Raw genomic sequence first — 18,338 nt, 5'->3', positions numbered from 1 at the left:
ACGTAGCCTGTGATTGGTCACGGCGTCTAGCGTAGCGCCCACAGGAAGGAAGGCTAAGAGTCCTGCGCCTTAAAGCCCGCCTTCCCGACAAATAAAGGTCGCAGGCGCCCAGCGGGCGGAGCTAAGTTCCTCGTGGTTCGTGCTGTTCGGGGGGCACCGGAAGTAGGACCCCACGTTGCAAGAAGATGACCCGAAGTTGCTCCGCTGTGGGTTGCAGCACCAAGGACACCCTGGAGAGCCGCAAGCAGGGCTACTCTTTCCATCAGTGCGTGAGCGCAGCCACGGAGCTGTCTTAACTCCTGGCCCCGCCAGGCGGGCAGGAGGCCAGCGTGGGAGGGGCTGAGTGTGGCGCCGTCCACGTGACGTGCTTGACCTGCGTGATGCGGGCTGGGGAAGGAAACCCGGGAACTGTGAGAGTTAATTAAAATCGTTCGTGTTTCCCCCGCTCAGTGATTACCTCCAAATTGCTGATGCGTTCTCAAGGCCTAGGGCCTGCCTCTGGCTTTTCGCGACGGTTCCTTGAGAGGAATTGTGTTTCCTTTCTGACTTACTTAACGTGAGGAGGCGGCAAGCGAGGGGATTTGGAAGAGCCGTTGAGGCGTGCGCTTCCACTCTGTATGGGCTGCTCGTGGGCGTGAGTGCAGGTCGGTTTTCCCCGGTCGCGCCCGTCAGTACAAGTTGCTCAGGAGCCGTCGCCGGGCGCGACCAGGCCGGACGTGTTCTGGCCGGATCTAGGGAGGGCAGATCTTCAGACCGGTCTAGATGGAGCCCACATCTATGGTCCAGGATTAAAATCAGTGGGAAGTAGAAACGTGGGCAAAACGTCCCCGGAGACAAGTGTACTTTAAAAGGAGGGAACCTAACCCTGGCGGGGCGGCTCCGTTCTTTGGAGCGTGGTCTGGAGCACCGGAAAGGTGGTGGGTTCCATCCGGTCAGAGCGCTTACCTGCGTTGCGACTGGATCCCCGATTGGGGCGCAAGGGGGAGGCAATCAACAGATAGATGGTTGGGTTGATGTTCCTCTCTCACATGGATGTTTCTGTTTCCTTCTCTGCCCCGTTCTACTGCCCTCCCTCCTCCTCTCTATTTAAAAATTAATAAACATATCCTCCAATGAGGATTTTAAAAAAAGAAGTAACCTATTAAGGTAATGTGAGATGTAGAGTTGAGCCATTGAGAAAGCACTTTTTTAAAAAAATACATATTTGTATTGATTTCAGAAAGGAAGGGAGAGGGAGAAATATCAAGGATGAGAGAGAGTCATTGATCAGCTTCTTTCTGCACGCACCCCCCCGGGGGATCTAGCCTGCAACCCGGGCATGGGTCCCTGACCAGGAATCCAATGGGAACCTCATATTTATGGGTCGCACAACCACTGAGCCACACCTGCCAGGCTAAGTGTAGCCTATTCTTTAAGATGAGGAAGAAGGGGGGAAAAAAGATAAAAAATGAACAATAAAATGGCAGTAAGTACATATCTATCAACAGTTGTATCTAAATGTAAATGAACAAGGAATCTAATGAACAAAATAAACTGATTAAGATAAAATTAGGGGCATGGAACAGACTGAGGAATCTCAGAGTGGGGCAGGAAGAGATTAAGCAAAAATCTTATATGCATTACCTGTGGACACTAGGTCAGTGATGGCGAACCTTTTGAGCGCGGCGTGTCAGCATTTTGAAAAACCCTAACTTAACTCTGGTGCCGTGTCACATATAGAAATTTTTTGAGCTTTGCAACCATAGTAAAACAAAGACATATTTTTGATATTTATTTTATATATTTAAATGCCATTTAACAAAGAAAAATCAACCAAAAAAGTGAGTTCGCGTGTCACCTCTGACACGCGTGTCATAGGTTCGCCATCACTGCACTAGGTGAATGCCTGGGGTGGGGCAGAAATGGGGTGGAGGAGGGCGTTGGGTTAAAAGAAAAGGGACGTCTGTAATACTCTCAACAGCAAAGATTTTTTAAAAATTCAGGAGTGGATTAGCTGGGTGTTACAAGGTGTCTCCTAAGATTGAAGGCTTGCGGGGCAGTGTGCCCAGGGGTTGAGTCATGGACACATGAACCCGGAAGTGGAGGTTCTATTTCTGGTCAGGGCACATGCAGGGGTTTCAGGCTAGAATTCATGAGGGGCGTGCAGGAGACAGCCGATTGTGATTCTCATCACTGATGTTTCTATCTTTCCCTCTCCCTTCCTCTCTGAAATCAATGAAAATACATCATAAAAAGGAAAGATTGGATAAGGCTTGACTGAGGCTGAAGGGGCTTTTTTTCAGCAAGGCTCGCTCACAGGTCCTTCGGCTGGAGGCCAGTTTCTTACCAAGTGGAGCTCATAAGGCTGTTTATCACATGGCAGATAACTTCCACTTGGAGAAAAACCAGTAGAGTGAGGAGGAAGCCTTGGTGCCCTTTATGATCCAGTTTCATTGCCCACCATCACGTCTGCTCTTTTTGTATTCCTTAGAAGCAAATCACTAACTCCAGCCCACACTCAAGGGGAGGGGAATTAGGCTTCACCTCTTGGAAGAGTACAGAGAATTTGTGGACCTGGATTAAAATCGCCATAAGGGGGAAAATTGCCAGAAAAGGAAAACACATTAAATTTGAGCTGATTCTGTTCAGTGTAGGCAGTAAAGACAAAATGTGGTAGGATATTTAATATAGGGATTGCCCCCATACAAATTGGAAGACAGGATCACTATTGTACTTCTGGATTCAGAAATACCAAATAATGGGGGTAGGGAAGGCCAAGGGATTTTCAAGGGTGGGGGGGGGGCAGGGGGGAGGGGGAAGGACACATATGTAATACCCTTTGTAATACTTTAAGCAATAAAAAAAAAAGAAAAAAGAAATACCAAATAATTTTGAAAAATGAAATCAGATTAAGTAAATTAACTTGAACTGGACTTAATGGTTATATAAAGCAGTTAAAATAGATGGGTTTATGTCTGCTGTATGTATCATTACTATAACATTTTCATGTTAATAGAACTTTAATATGATTGCTATAGATTTCCAACTGATACCATACTGCGCTCAAAATGGATCAGGGCTGTTAATCGTGTGGACCCCATAAGCAAAAAGATTTGGATCCCAGGACCAAGTGCTATGCTATGTTCCAAACATTTTCTGGAAAGTGACTTTGAGTCATATGGCTTAAGAAGAATGCTGAAAAAAGGAGCTGTGCCTTCTGTTTCTCTATACAAGGTACTTAAATCTATGCATAAACAAAACTAAATTTTACTGAGCCTTTAAAAATCAAGATAGCTTACATTATAGCTAAAATCTGCAAAGATTAAAAAAACACACAACACCCTACATCGTAAAATCCAATAATAAATTTTAAATGCTTAGAAAATTAGTGTTGTTTATATTTAAATCTAATATGCTAGTAATACTGCTTTTGGAGCTTTATAAAAAGTAAGGTATATAAATGCAGGTCGTGTGTGTAGATATACATAGAGGTTACTAAATTGATCACAAAAATCAACGCAGGCATAAACAAGCCTGGACATAGAATTCAGGCTTTTACGTATGTAACAGTTTTTAAAAAAATGTATTTTTTTATTTCAGAAAAGAAGGGAGAGGGAGAGAGAGTTAGAAACATGAATGATGAGAGAGAATCAGCCCCACACTGGGGATTGAGCCGGCAACCTAGGCATGTGCCCCAACTTGGAATTGAACTATGACCTCCTGGTTCATAGGTCGATGCTCAACCATTGAGCCATGCCAGCTGGACCCATATGTGGCAGTTTTCATAATACTTAGAAATTGCCCCCCTTTTTTGGCTCCTCCCAGGAATGTTACTGATTTTGACAAAAGATGTTCCTAATTATTAGTGTTGACATAGAGGGATATCCTATATAATAAAAGCCTAATGTGCTAAGTGTCTGGTTGTCCAGTTGTCTGTTCAACCAATCAAAGCATAATATGCTAATGATATGTTAAGGCCGCTCAACTGCTCGTTATGACGTGCACTGACCACCAGGGTCAGATGCTTCGACCAGTAGGTTAGCTTGCTCCTGGGGTCTGGCTGATTGGGACTGAGCGAAACAGGCGGAACACGCCCTGGAGCCCTCCCTCGGTCCCTCCCCAGCTGGCCAACCTCCCGCGTCCCTCCCCAGCCCCGATCATGCACCAGTGGGGTCCCTCAGCCTGGCCGGTGCCCTCTCGCAATCCGAGACCCCTTGGGGGATGTCGGAGAGCTGATTTTGGCCCCATCCCGCAGGCCAGGCCGAGGGACTCCATGGGTGCACGAATTCGTACACCGGGCTTCTAGTACAGAAATAGAAGACTTTCTATGACTCAGTCACCAGTATTGGTTCAAAAGTTGATGCTCAACCACTGAGCCACACTGGCCAGGCTGATTGTTTTTATTTTATCCTTGGACCCCTTAGCTCCACACTCTTGTACATGGCTCAGTCACTATACAGACTGCATAGTCATCTAACTGTTTTAGTCTGTTGCTACTACTGTTACCTTCCTCTTATTCAATGGAGTCTACTTCTTTTGGTGGTGTTTTTTCTTATTCCCCTATTATTCAAAAGAACAATAGATGCTGTTAAATCGAAACTCATAAGTTCCAAAGCTTCCTATTTAACCGATCTGTGTATTTCTAATTGCTTTGAACTATCATTTTGAACCACATATACTTAAACTTACCCACAGTAAATTGACTTGCTTTCATGCTTTTGTGCAAAATCAAAAATAGTTACTATTTATTAAGACCTACAATAGTTAGGCATTGTACTAGGAGATTTACATACATTCTTGTATCCTCAAAACAAATGAGGAGATGAGGGATTGTAGAGATTAGGTGACAGCTAACAAGTGAGGGAGCCGGAATTCAAACACTGGTTAGTCTTAATTCTAACGCTCAGGCTCTGTCCACTATGCCTTCCTTTTTGCACAAGTAACTTCCCTGTCCCCTCCATTAAGCCATGTTATTGCTCCTTCAGAGAACTACTCAAAACTCATATCTATGCACAAATTACCATCTTTCTCTAGTTACTTTAATCATTTCAGAAACTTTCAGCATCATATTACTATTTCTATATAGATGCAAAAAAAAAACAACCCTGTTTACATTGTCCTACAGACTGTACATTTTTAAAATGTCAGAGATTGTGACCTCTCTTTCATAACTGACTCCACAGCAACCAGGTGAGTGCTTTGTGTTCAGTGGTATTTTTATAATCTTCTGTGTGATAATTTCTAAAATAATCGTAATTTTCTATTTCTGTCATAGGTTCTTCAAGGTGTACATAATAACGGTAAAGCAAGACAGAAAATCCTAAAAGAGCCACTTCCTGATGATTCTGAAGAGGTTGCTACTGAGGACCATAATTACAGTTTGAAGAGACCTTTGACAGTAGCAGAGAAACTGGCTGAAGTGCAACAGATGCTACCATTGGCCAAAAAAAGACTTGTTCCTGTCAAAAACTACAGGATGACCAAGAAGAGAGAGGGTTTACGATTAATTGACACACTGGTAGAAGAGAGACTGCTTTCTGAAGAAACAGAATGTCTGCTACGAGCACAGTTTTCAGGTATGCTCCCCAATGACCTGTAATATTTGCAAAAGAGCTCTTAACTTTTCTGAAATATCTTAAGTACCTGTATTTACTTTGCTATTGCTTATGAAAACATGCTTTTTGGCTGAGAAGTGAAAAATCTCCATAGCATAAGCAAGAAGAATGAAAAGTAATCGCCAAAATCCTCTTATGGTTTTCCAATTTTAAAAGTTATATGTTTATTATAAGAAAAGCAAAGAAGTATATAAATGATAAAAATAACAGTTAATCCTGTTTCCCAGAGTTGAGATCAGATGGTTTATACCAGATAGTATACTTTTCACTTTTTATAATAATATTTACCCATGTTATCTCAAATTCTTTTTTAAAACTTGTTTTTGTTGTTGAGAGTATTACAGATGCCCTCCATTTCCCCCCTTTGTTCCCCTACCTCAAATTCTTCAATTTTTAAAAAGATACTCTTACTGATTTCCGAGAGGAAGGGAGAGGGAGAGAGAGATAAAAACATCAATGATGAGAGTGAATCCTCAATCAGCTGCTTCCTGCACCCCATCCCCTACCCCCCATCCCCACCCTGGGGAATGAGCCCAGAAACCTGGGCATGTGCTCTGACCAGGAATGTAACTGCGGCCTCCTGGTTCATAGGTTGATGGTCAACCACTTAGCCACACCAGCCAGGCTCAAATTCTTTACAGTTTTTTTATTTTTTAAAAAATATAGTTTATTGATTTTTTACAGAGAGGAAGGAGAGGGGTAGTGAGTTAGAAACATCGATAAGAGAGAAACATCAATCAGCTGCCTCTTGCACACCCCCGACTGGGGATGTTCCCGCAACCAAGGTACATGCCCTTGGCCGGAATCGAACCCGGGACCCTTGAGTCCGCAGGCCGACACTCTATCCACTGAGCCAAACCGGTCAGGGCTACAGTTTTAACTGCTACATAATTTATCACTAAAGTCCTTTTGCAGTGGAGTTGAACTAGATATAATTTGCAGAATCCCTTTGAGTTTAAAAATTGTATGAATCTCCAAATATTTTCTAAAATATTCCATAGAATAAATATGTGTCCATTTTAAAAACTACCGAGTCTTTGTGAACCAGGATGTTTAAAGAGGGGCAAAATAAGAATTGCCAACTTACTCTTTGATGAAAGAAGCAGATAATTTGAATTTACATTCTGGTGAATAAGAAATATGTCCTGCTTCTAGAAGAGTAGGTATCTCTAGAGGAGAATAGTTTGTGTTTTTCCAAGTGAGGAATAGAGGTAGTTAAGAGATGTCCCACCAGGAACAGGGGTGCTTGTTTTGTTTTTTCTCAGTGGTAGGAAAGATTGTCTGTTCAATCCAAATAGTACCCTATCCCCAGAAATGTTTCTCATGACTAATTTTTACCCTCATATAAATGTAACCAGGGAACAAAATAAAACAAAAAATCTCCTCATAATCAAGAGGCTTAATTTTATCCAGTTGTTTTATTTTCTTCCCTGTGTCTCTAAAAATCTCCACTTAGGCTGTCAGTGAAGTTAAGTATAGTGACTCAGGTGGAAACTTTTTTCTTCCCTCTTTCTAGTGAAATGATTCAAGATGAACAGGATAAGTTGGTCAACAGGCTCAAAGATAGGATATTAATCTCTGAACAAACTCAGTTAAAATGTGATTGTATTTGAATTTTGGTGCCCAGTGCATTTTAAATGAAAATTTTATGCTCTATACCTGAAAATGTTACTCTATACATTTTCATCAAAAAAGAATAAATAAACTTATTTTAACAGATTTTAAATGGGAATTGTACAACTGGAGTGAAACATCTGAGTACTCCACAGAAATGAAGCAATTTGCATGTACACTCTATTTGTGCAGTAGCAAAGTCTATGATTATGTAAAAAAGATTCTTAAACTGCCTCATTCTTCCATCCTGAGAACGTAAGTGAATTACTTTATTGCATTATAGAGATTAAGGCTATTAGTATTCACACTCTCTTTTATTAGTCCATTTTCTCTTTTTAAAAATTTCCTAGGTGGTGTTTGCATATTACCACAATCAATATTTTCACTAACAAAATGAAGACATAGTCTGCCATCTTTTGCATCTTCTAAATGAGATATTCTGAGTAATAGAATTTGAATCTTGAAATGTTGGAATTTCTATTACACTTCAGTAGTCATAATATGTGACTATGCTAAAAAATCTAGAGTGGTTCTAGAATTATATCATTGATTTGAAGCAAAGAACCAAAATCTGGATTTTGCCCTAGCCGGGTTGGCTTACTGGAGAAAGCATCAGCCTGCGGATTGGAGGGTCACAGGTTCAATTCCGGTCAAGGGCACATGCCCAGGTTGTGGGCTCGATCCCCAGTAAGGGGCGTGCAGGAGGCAGCCAATCCATGATTCTCTCTCATCATTGATGTTTCTATCTCTCTCTCCCTCTTCCTTCCTCTCTGAAATCAATAAAAAATATATTTTTAAAAAATCTGAATTTTTCTTAAGCACTGTAGTTGATGCCAATGAAGGTTGTCCAGAACCCAGATTATGATAAATAATTTTTTGGGATTTGTGATCGAAATACAAAGATATATTTATAATTTTCTTAGTGTAAAGCAAATAACACAGTGACTGTATTGTAATATCTTCTAAATTTAGTATTCAATTTTTACTGTTTTTGTCACCGGTTTTACTGATTCCTCTTTACTTGTTTATTTACTTGGCTTAAACAACAAATTTATTGTCTCAGGGTTTTGGAGGCTAGAAGTCCAAAATCAAGATGTCTGCAGGGTTAGTTCCTACTAAGGGTCTATTCCAGCCCTGGGCAAACTACGCCCGCGGGCCGGATCTGGCCGTTTGAAATAAATAAAACTAAAAAAAAAAAAAAGACCGTACCCTTTTATGTAATGATGTTTACTTTGAATTTATATTAGTTCACACAAACACTCCATCCATGCTTTTGTTCCGGCCCTCCGGTCCAGTTTAAGAACCCATTGTGGCCCTCGAGCCAAAAAGTTTGCCCACCCCTGGTCCATGCCTCTCTCCTTGACTTGTAGATGGTAGTCTTCTCCTGTGTTTCTTCACCTCATCTTCCATTATTTGTGTTTCTTTGTCTAAATTCCCTCTTTTTCTGAGGACACAGTCATGTTGGAGTGACCTCATTTTAGCTTGATTACTGCTATAAAGACCCTATCTCCAAATTAGTTCACATTCTGAGGTACAGGGGATTAGAATTACAATAGAACTTTTTTGAGGGGCACAATTCAACCCATACCAGTTACTTTGCTGCTGCATAAGCCTCCCATTTCCCATAGACTAAAGGCCACCTCCTTCCTGTGGCTTACTGAGCTTCCTGCGATGTGGCTCCTCCTGGCCCTGCAGCTTCTCACTTAACTTCCCTTCTGCCCTCTTTCATTCCATGCTCCAGTTGTAAGGCATTTCTTGCTTCTTGCTTCAGGGACTTACTCTTCTGTCTGCCTGAAATGCCCAGTCTTCCTATCTGTTAGTACTGATGATTGATCCTCACCTTTCAGACCCAGACTAGGTATTACATCCTTTCAGAAGCCTGGCCTGCCACTCTCCCAATTCTGGATTAGGCACCTCTCTTGCACACAGTATATGGAACTGAATCTTAAGTGCGATAACACTGTATTCCACACTATGCTATGAGTTGCCCAAGTAGGATGCCTACATCTGGTTCTTTGTTACACCCAAACACCCTAGCCCTGAGCGGTGCTTGGAACACAATGGTCCCTTGATGAATATTTGTGCAATTGAAAGAATGCCTAGATGGTAATTAGGATTTTGAATAGCTATAAGAAAGAAATACAGTGTATCTCAAGTTGCTGTCTAAAAAACAGCACTCCATTTAATTCACTGGAGTTGGGGCAAAGACCTGCCAGGAATGGCAGGAGCCATCTACCTCTTCTGGAAGGTGCCTCATGCTTTCTTTTTGCTTCAATTTGAAAACACAGTCACAGGGGCTCTGAGCTGAAGAAACTCTTAGATACCATGTAGTTCAACCCCCTCATTTTAAAGAAGGGAGAAATTGAGGCCTGGTGGGAAAAAGGCCCTCAATTATCATGACTTTTTTTTTTTCCATTTTGGGGAAAACATCTTTTTTTTTTTTTTTTTTAATTGAGATGTAATTGACATAAAATTATATTACTTTCAGGTGTACACTTATTCAATATTTGTATATACTGTAAAATGATCACCACAATAAGTCTAGTTAACATCCATCACACACATAACATATTTTTTTTTGTGGTGAGAACTTTTTCTTTTTTGGTTAATCCTCACCTGAGGATAGTTTCTCCATTGATTTTTAGAGAGAGTGGAGGGAGGGAGGGAAAGAGAAAGAGAGAGAGAAACATAGATGTGAGAGAGACACATTGATTGTTTACCTCCTGCATGTGCCCCAATCGGGGCTGGGGATGGAACCCATAACCCAGATACACACACTTGACCAGGAATGGGAACCTGTAACCCTCTGGTCCATGGGCCAATGCTCCAACCACGTAGCCAAACTGGCCAGGTAGTAATGAGAACTTTTAAAATGTACTCTCTTAGCAACTTTCAAATACATAACACAGTATTATTTATTATAATCCCCATATTGTGCATTATACCCCCTCTTTAAAAAATGAATGAGAACTTTTCTCCATATACACTATTAAAATACTACTACTAAAACATTTAGAAACTAGAGAAAGGAAGGAAAAGTCATTAATTGTTCCTCTACATTATGTATAAGCAATTATTGTTAACATTCAGGGAATTTTCTAATAGGCTTTTTTCTGGACTCAGATTACTGGTTTTTTACGTAGTTGTGATCTTTAATAGCTGCGTAGTATGAGGGAGTTGTATCCTAGTAATTCAGGCATTCTCCAACTATTGGACACTTACCTTGGAGACTCCTTAGTTGCCCCAAGGGTATACTTTTGAGGCTATAAGGAGCATTGAGAAAAACTCTGAACAAGGCATCAACAGAACTGGGTTTCACTTGTACATAACTAGCAGCACAATATAGGTCCAGAGGCTTAACCTTTCCCTCTGTCCCAGATTCCTAACTATAAAATGAGGTAGATGTACTAAACGTCCCCAATGTTTCCTTCCCCTTCAACAATTTTCTCATTTCATTGAATGTATAGGTCAGACTGGTTTATGATCTAAATTCTAAACACATCAATTAGAACAAACTGAGTAGTTGATTTCTATACTTTTAAAAGAAGTAAATGAGAAATTAAAAATTATTTTGTGGTATGTTTGCATCTTAAAATACTACTCTGTGTTTCTAAGTTTCTCTATTATCTTACTATTTTATGATAATTCTATTTACTTGAGAATTTGGCTACTTACACTTGGCTTTATTTCTTTAGAGCAGTGGTTCTCAACCTTCTGGCCCTTTAAATACAGTTCCTCACTTTGTGACCCAACCATAAAATTATTTTCGTTGCTACTTCATAACTGTAATGTTGCTACTGTTATGAATCGTAATGTAAATATCTGATATGCAGGATGGTCTTAGGTGACCCCTGTGAAAGGGTCATTCGACCTCCAAAGGGGTCGTGACCCACAGGTTGAGAACCACTGCTTTAGAGATTTTTTTTTTAAGGCTACTTCAGTACCATTTAAGGCATTTTCTCTCTCTTTAAAATGGTATGTTTTTATTTATTTATTTTAGAGAGCAAGGGAGAAGGGGAGAGATAGAGAAACATTGATGAGTATCCATCAGCTGTCTTCTGCACACCCCCAATGAGGATTGAGCACACAACCTGGGCATGTGCCCTGACCAGGAATCAAACCATCCTCTTGGTGCATGGGTCAACAATGCTTAACCACACCTGCCGGGCGGCATTTTCTCTCTTTTTAATTTTTTTTAAAATATATTTTTATTGATTTTAGAGAGGAAGGGAGAGGGATAGAGATAGAAATATCAATGCTGAGAGAGAATCACTGATCGGCTGCCTCCTGCACGCCCCCCACTGGGGACTGAGCCCACAACCCAGGCATGTGCCCCTGTCGGAATCGAACCCGGGACCCTTCAGTCTGCAGGCCGACACTCTATCCACTGAGCCAAACTGGCTAGGGCTTTTTAAAATTTTTTTAATTTCTTCATTTGTATCTTACATTTTTCAATTTTTATATTTTACAGATGGTTATCCAAACGCAAACCCAGTCCAGGTTTCAACAGCAACGTTTTTTCTTTTCTTCAACAAAGAGTAGAGAATGGAGACCAGCTATATCAGTATTGTTCATTGATAATAAAAGGTGTACCTCTCAAGCAACAGGTTCAGTGGGATCCCAGCAGTCAACATTTGCAAGGGTTTATGGACTTTGGTCTTGGAAAACTTGATGCTGATGAAATGCCACTTGCCTCAGAAACTATTTTGTTGATGGCAGTGGGTATTTGTGGTCATTGGAGAACACCTCTTGGTTATTTTTTTGTAAACAGAGCGTCTGGATATTTGCAAGCTCAGCTGCTTCGTCTTACTATTGGCAAACTGAGTGACATAGGGATCACAGTTGTGGCTGTTACGTCTGATGTTACAGCTCAGAGTGTTCAGATGGCAAAAGCGTTGGGGATACACATTGATGGAGACAACATGAAGTACACATTCCAGCATCCTTCATCTTCTAGTCAACAGATTGCATACTTCTTTGATTCTTGCCACTTGCTTAGATTAATAAGAAATTCACTTCAGAGTTTTCAGAGCATTCAGTTCAGTAATGGCACAGCACATTGGCAGCACCTTGTGGAGTTAGTAGCACTAGAGGAGCAGGAATTATCAAACATGGAAAGAATCCCAAGAAAACTTGGAAATTTGAAAAACCATGTACTAAAAGTGAATTCAGCTGCCCAACTCTTCACTGAGAGTGTGGCCAGTGCGTTAGAATGTTTGCTGTCATTAGGCCTGCCACCTTTTCAAAACTGTATTGGTACCATTCACTTTGTACGCTTAATTAATAATCTCTTTGACATTTTTAATAGTAGGAACTATTATGGAAAGGGATTTAAAGGACCTCTAATGCTTGCAACTTTTAATAAAATTAATCAGGTATTAACTGAAGCCAAGACGATTTTTGTTACATTATCCGATACTAGCAATAATCAAATAATTAAAGGTAAGCGAAAACTAGGATTCCTGGGATTTTTGCTTAATGCTGAGAGCTTAAAATGGCTCTATCAAAATTATGTTTTCCCAAAGGTAAGGCCTTTTCCATATCTTCTTACTTACAAATTCAGTCAAGACCATCTGGAATTATTTCTAAAGATGCTTAGAAAAATACTAGCAACCAGTTCTAACCCTACCTGCATGGCATTCGAGAAAGCTTACCATAATTGGGAGACCAGATACAGATTACAAGATGAAGTTTTTCTAAGTGACTTGAGCATCCTCGACATCTCAATTGCTCGAAGGACAGATTTAAACCTTTGGACAGTTCAACGTCAATATGGTGTCAACATTATAAAGACTCTTTTTCACAACAAGGATATTTGCCAAGACTGGTCTAATTGTTCAGTAAGTGAGGCATTACTAGATCTATCAGATTGTAGGCGAAATCTCACCTTTTGTGCTGGTTATATTGCAGATACATTATCAACTCTTTTAACTTGTGAGGACTGCATCAGTGCACTGTATGCATCGGATCTCAAAACCTCTAAAATTGGGTCACTGTTGTGTGTTAAAAAGAAGAATGGTTTGCATATCCCTTCAGAAAGTTTATGTCGAGTCATAAACATTTGTGAGCAGGTTGTAAGAACCCATTCAAGAATGTCAGTTTATGAACAACTTCCTAAACAGAGGGAATTATATCTTCAACAGGAAATATTATGTGAGCTTTCTGGACATAGTTATCTATTTGTAGATTTAGATGAGCATCTCTTTGATGGAGAAGTGTGTGCCACCAATCACTTTGTAAAGTTACTAAAGGATGTAATAATCTGCTTCTTAAAGTTGAGAGCTAAAGATACAGCTCATTTTAACACCAGTCAGAAAGACTTGAATTGAAAATGTCAAGGAAACACTGGTCATCTTTAGAGGATTGCAAATGTTTAAGTTTTACTAAATACCAATAAATTCAGGCATCTGCTAAGTAACCATGGATATCCAAAGGAGAGACCCAAAATATATTTAAATTTATATTAAGAATGGTTGGTCAACATTTATTTTCAAGTTCAACCTATCATATTTTCTAAATTGACCATTCTGCACAGTGGACAGGTTTGTATTAGAATTCACAATTTGCATATTTTATAAAATCTGCTTGAACTTTGGTATGGTTTGTGGCATTTCAAAGTTACCATCCTTACAAAGCAGTAAGAGCAGACTACACAAGAAGTACTGGCTTTGAATTTAGTACCGTAAGACTGAATAATGTGACTGGACATCATTTTAACTTATTCAATCTACTTTAAAAATGAGAAAATAACAACTAGGAGTCACCAACACATTGACTCCTTTTACAGATAGACTACATTCCGTAAAAGAGCTTTGGTTGACAGAATACCTTGAATATAATTTTATTTACATATGAAAATTAATGTATGGTTTTAGATTAGGCTAAATTAAAATATCAGATACAACAAAGTCCCTTTGCCAGGGTATCCTAAAATAAAAATACTTAAGCTTTATCAGGTGGACAGTAAGCACCTGAGCCATGAAATGGTTCCTGTGCTGCAGTGAAGCTGGGAATTAAAGTTTTAGGGACGTACACAGGTGATGTAATTTTCACAATTCATTGTCTCTTGACTTTGAAATAGTACTTTGAATAATAGAGCGGATAATTACTTGACTCCTATTGAAAGAGCCCAATGCTCCTCAGCAAATGAGAAGCCTTTATGAAACCTACTTGTATTTATGGGGAGGCTAAAATAATAAAACATTTCAGTGTTGAATGAATAATGGAATTTTATAGCATGTGAGTAATAATTTGGGAAAAAGATGGTCAATTGAGATAATAGGTATGAAAAAAATTGTCAAGTTTTACAGAAATTTAGGAGTGACTTAAATACTGTCAAAGATGGAAATATAATGCCAATTTTCTCACACCCAGAGTTGAAAAGATAACTAGAAAAACATGTAGGTATATGTACTTTCATAAATGGGAGTATTTTAATGGATAAAAGAAGAAGCAAGTACATATACCTGTGTATGTAAAAATAACCTGTTATTGAGCGAATGTTCAAAAAGTACAGTTAATAAGAAAACTAAAAAATTGCAAAAGATTGATTACTGGATAAAAGTTGAGTTTTATAATTGAGATGTACCCTAAGTAGTATATTTTGATATTTTCCTATATTCTACCTCAAACAAAGGTTTAAGTTTTGAAATGTAATCAGAGTTGCACTGCAATTTATTTAAAGAACTATTGCTGAGAAGTCTGAACATCGTGGTTTTTGTTTGCCATAGAATTAGTTTAGATTCACCAGGATAAATCTTATTTAAAGGAAACCTGTTTGTAAGTCACCAACTTTATAAATCTAAGCTTTCTATCTGATCTTTTATTAAAAACTAGTTCATATCTGTAGTGTCTTAGTTACTTTGATGAATGTACTAATATATTCTTATTTTAGAAATTAGTGGTTTGCATTATTTTAAGTGCTGGATAAATTGGACAAACATTGAAGATACTATTTCCATCACTGCCTTTAGCACAGTTAATTGCTTTTGCTATAGGGAAAGTGTGATATGGAATTTTTAAAATATTCATGTTTGATTAGAGTTAGTTTATAAATTCTACTCAGCACCTTTGTCCTTGTTTTCTTTGGAGAAAATTAACATTAACACTAAATAGGTCAAAAACCTAAATGTAAGAGGTAAAGCTATAAAACTCTTAGAAGAGAGTCGGGAACTTATATTGTGTTCGTTTCTTAAATATGACACCAAAAGCACCATCAACAAAAAATAAATTGGACTTCATCAAAATTAAAAACTTGTGCTTCAGAGGACAACAATAAAGTAAGACAACCCACAGAATGGGAGAAAATTTTTACAAATCATTTGGTAGATTTGTATCTAGAATATACAAAGAACTTTTATAACTTAATAATAAATTTTTAAAAATGGGTAAAGACTCTAAGTAGACATTTTTCAAAAGAGATATACAAAGGGCCGATAAACACCAGAATATATGTTGGACATTAGCCATCTGGGAAATGCAAATCAAAACCACAATGAGATATCACTTTATACCCACTAGGATGGCTGTAATAAGAAAAATGTGTTAGCAAGAATGTGGAGAAGTTGGAACCCTTATACATTGGTGATGAGAATGGAGATCCTGGAAACCAGCCTCGTAGTTTTTCAAGAGGTTAAAGAGAGTTACCAAATGACCCAGCAGTTCTAGTGACATTCATATACCCAAGAGAAATAAAAACACGTCCATGTAAAAACTTGTACACAAATTTCAGAGTAACATTATAATCACTAAAAAGTGAAAAAGACGAAGTCCCACTAATGAACGATAAATAAAAACATCCTCTATTCATACAGTAGGTCACATGGTAAATGTATATTTTACTTTATAACAAACTGCCAGAACTGTTTTTTTGCCAAGTGACTACCACTTTACATTTCAACCAGTCATGTATGAAATTTCCTGTTGCTCTGCTCTGCCCCAGTATTTGGTTTTGTTTTGAATTAGCCATTGAAATGGGCGTGCAGTGGTATTTCATTGGAGCTTTAAATTTCCTAATAGCTAATAATGATGAGCATCTTTTTGTAGGCTTATTTGCCATCCACATAATTTTATTTTTAAAATATATTTTTGATTGGAGAGGGAGAGAGAGAAACATCAATGATGAGGGAGAATCCATTGGCTGCCTCCTGCATGCCCCATACTGGGGATTGACCTTGCAACCCAGGCATGTGCCATGACGGAATCAAACCATGACCACCTGGTTCATAGGTTGATGCTCAACCACTGAGCCATGCCGATTGGGCCCATCCACATTTTAGGTGAAATGTTCAAATCTTTTGCCCACATTTGAGAAGGTTATTTTCTCTTTGGGCATTAATTACATATTCTGGACATAAGTGTACTATCAGATGTGTTTTGCAAATATTTTTCCTAGTCTATGGCTTTTCTTATTTCTTAGTGTGCTTTGAAGAGCAGACATTAATTTTGTTTAGTCCAATTTATTGATTTTTTTTCTACTTTCATATCTAAGAAATCTTTAACCCAAGGTCACATTTTTTTCTTCCTGTTTTCTAGATATTTTGTAGTTTTAGGGTTCACATTTAGATTATAATCCAATTTTGGTGTGCCGTATAAATTGTTTGGATGTTCACATATGGATATCCCAGTAACATTTGTTAAAAAGACTGTTCTTTCTCTAGTCAATTACTTTTGAACACTTGTCAAAATTTGACAATATATAGATGTCTATTTCAGACTCTATTCTGTTCTCTTTAACTTTTACCAATACCAGTCTTGATTAGCTTTAATGTGTTTAAGTCAGATTGAAGTCCTCCAATTTCATCCTTTTTTTTTTCAAAAATATTTGGCTATTGTAGTTGTACCTGTCCATGTAAATTTTATAGTCAGCTTGTTGAATTTTACAAAAATTCCTTCTAGGATTTTGACAAGTTATGTTGAATCCATAGATTAATTTAGGGAGAAATTTAATAATGAATGTTCCAATCCATAAACATGGTCTCTCTTTTTAAGGTATTTGATTATTAGAAATCAGTGTTTCCTACATTTCACATACAGACCTTGTACATTTCATGTTTTGTGGTGCTGCTATAAATGGTCATTTTAAAATCTGTTTCTAACTGTTGATTAATACTGTATACAAATACACTTTAGCATACTGACCTTGTTAGTCCTGGTGCTTTTTAAAAAAAGATTATTTGACTTTCCTATATAGTTATTCACATCATCCACAAATAGATCTATGGCCTTCCCCCTTATTGTATAGTGACCTCCAAGACAATGTTGAATAGGAGTGCCTTGTTCCCAATCTTAGAGGGAAAACATCGTTTTCACCATTTATATGATGTTACCTGTAGGCTTTTTTGTAAAAATTCTTTATCAGGTTTAGAATCCCTGATATTCTCCATTTGCTGAAAGTTGTTTTTATAACCATAAATGGATACTGAATTTTGACGTAATTTTTTTGAAAAAAAATATTGAGATGTAATTTACATACCATAATAGTCATCCTTTTAAAGCATACAATTCAGTAGTTTTTTAGTATACTCCAAAGGTTGTTTTCTGCAACTTTTGAGATAATCACATAGCTTTTCTTTTGCATGTTGATCTAGAACATTGGTATTTTTTTTAACACTACCTAACATTGATTTTTTTTTTTAATGATACATAACATTGATTTTTTGGGGGGGAGGGCATCCTTTTTATTCTTGGGATAAACCCAATCTGGTCATGATGTATTTTTATATATTTCCAAATTATATTTGCCAACATAATAAATTAGTTATTAAAGTCTTTGCCCTTATAATAAACATTACCCTGAATAGATGCATTTTTATTGTTTTTGATAAAAACTAAGATTCCTTAAATGCAATGCTTTCATAAAACTACTTAAAACAAGTTTTAAAGTTTTTTACACTTTATAATTGACAATAAATACTTGGTCTGGCCAGTGTTGCTCGCTAGTTGAGCATTGACCCATGAACCACGAGGTCAGGTTCATTCCCAGTCAGGGCATGTGCCTTGGTTGCAGGCTTGATGCCCAGTGAGGGCATGCTGTAGACAGCCAATCAGTGATTCTCATTATTGATATTTCTATCCCTCTCTCCCTCTGAAATCAATTTTAAAAAAATTAAAAGGAAAGGCACCCTAACA

At 38.3% G+C, this 18,338-nt stretch overlaps 1 protein-coding gene across 1 annotated transcript; it reads left to right on the top strand.

The window, feature by feature from the left end:
• The first annotated feature begins 61 nt into the window (after positions 1–61).
• Positions 62–15,056, top strand: THAP9 (THAP domain containing 9). The gene is given in 7 exon segments (XM_059667098.1): positions 62–265; positions 3,018–3,213; positions 5,255–5,555; positions 7,313–7,463; positions 11,680–13,508; positions 13,511–13,593; positions 13,595–15,056. Coding segments are annotated over 7 exon segments (2,721 nt in total). The 5' UTR covers positions 62–185; the 3' UTR covers positions 13,676–15,056.
• The last annotated feature ends 3,282 nt before the right edge of the window (positions 15,057–18,338 follow it).

The sequence above is a fragment of the Myotis daubentonii genome, chromosome 1, assembly GCF_963259705.1.
Source record: "Myotis daubentonii chromosome 1, mMyoDau2.1, whole genome shotgun sequence".
Taxonomy (NCBI): Eukaryota; Metazoa; Chordata; class Mammalia; order Chiroptera; family Vespertilionidae; genus Myotis; species Myotis daubentonii.
The sequence above is the reverse complement of the archived record's forward strand: the minus strand, read 5'-3'. Positions and strand labels throughout refer to the sequence as shown.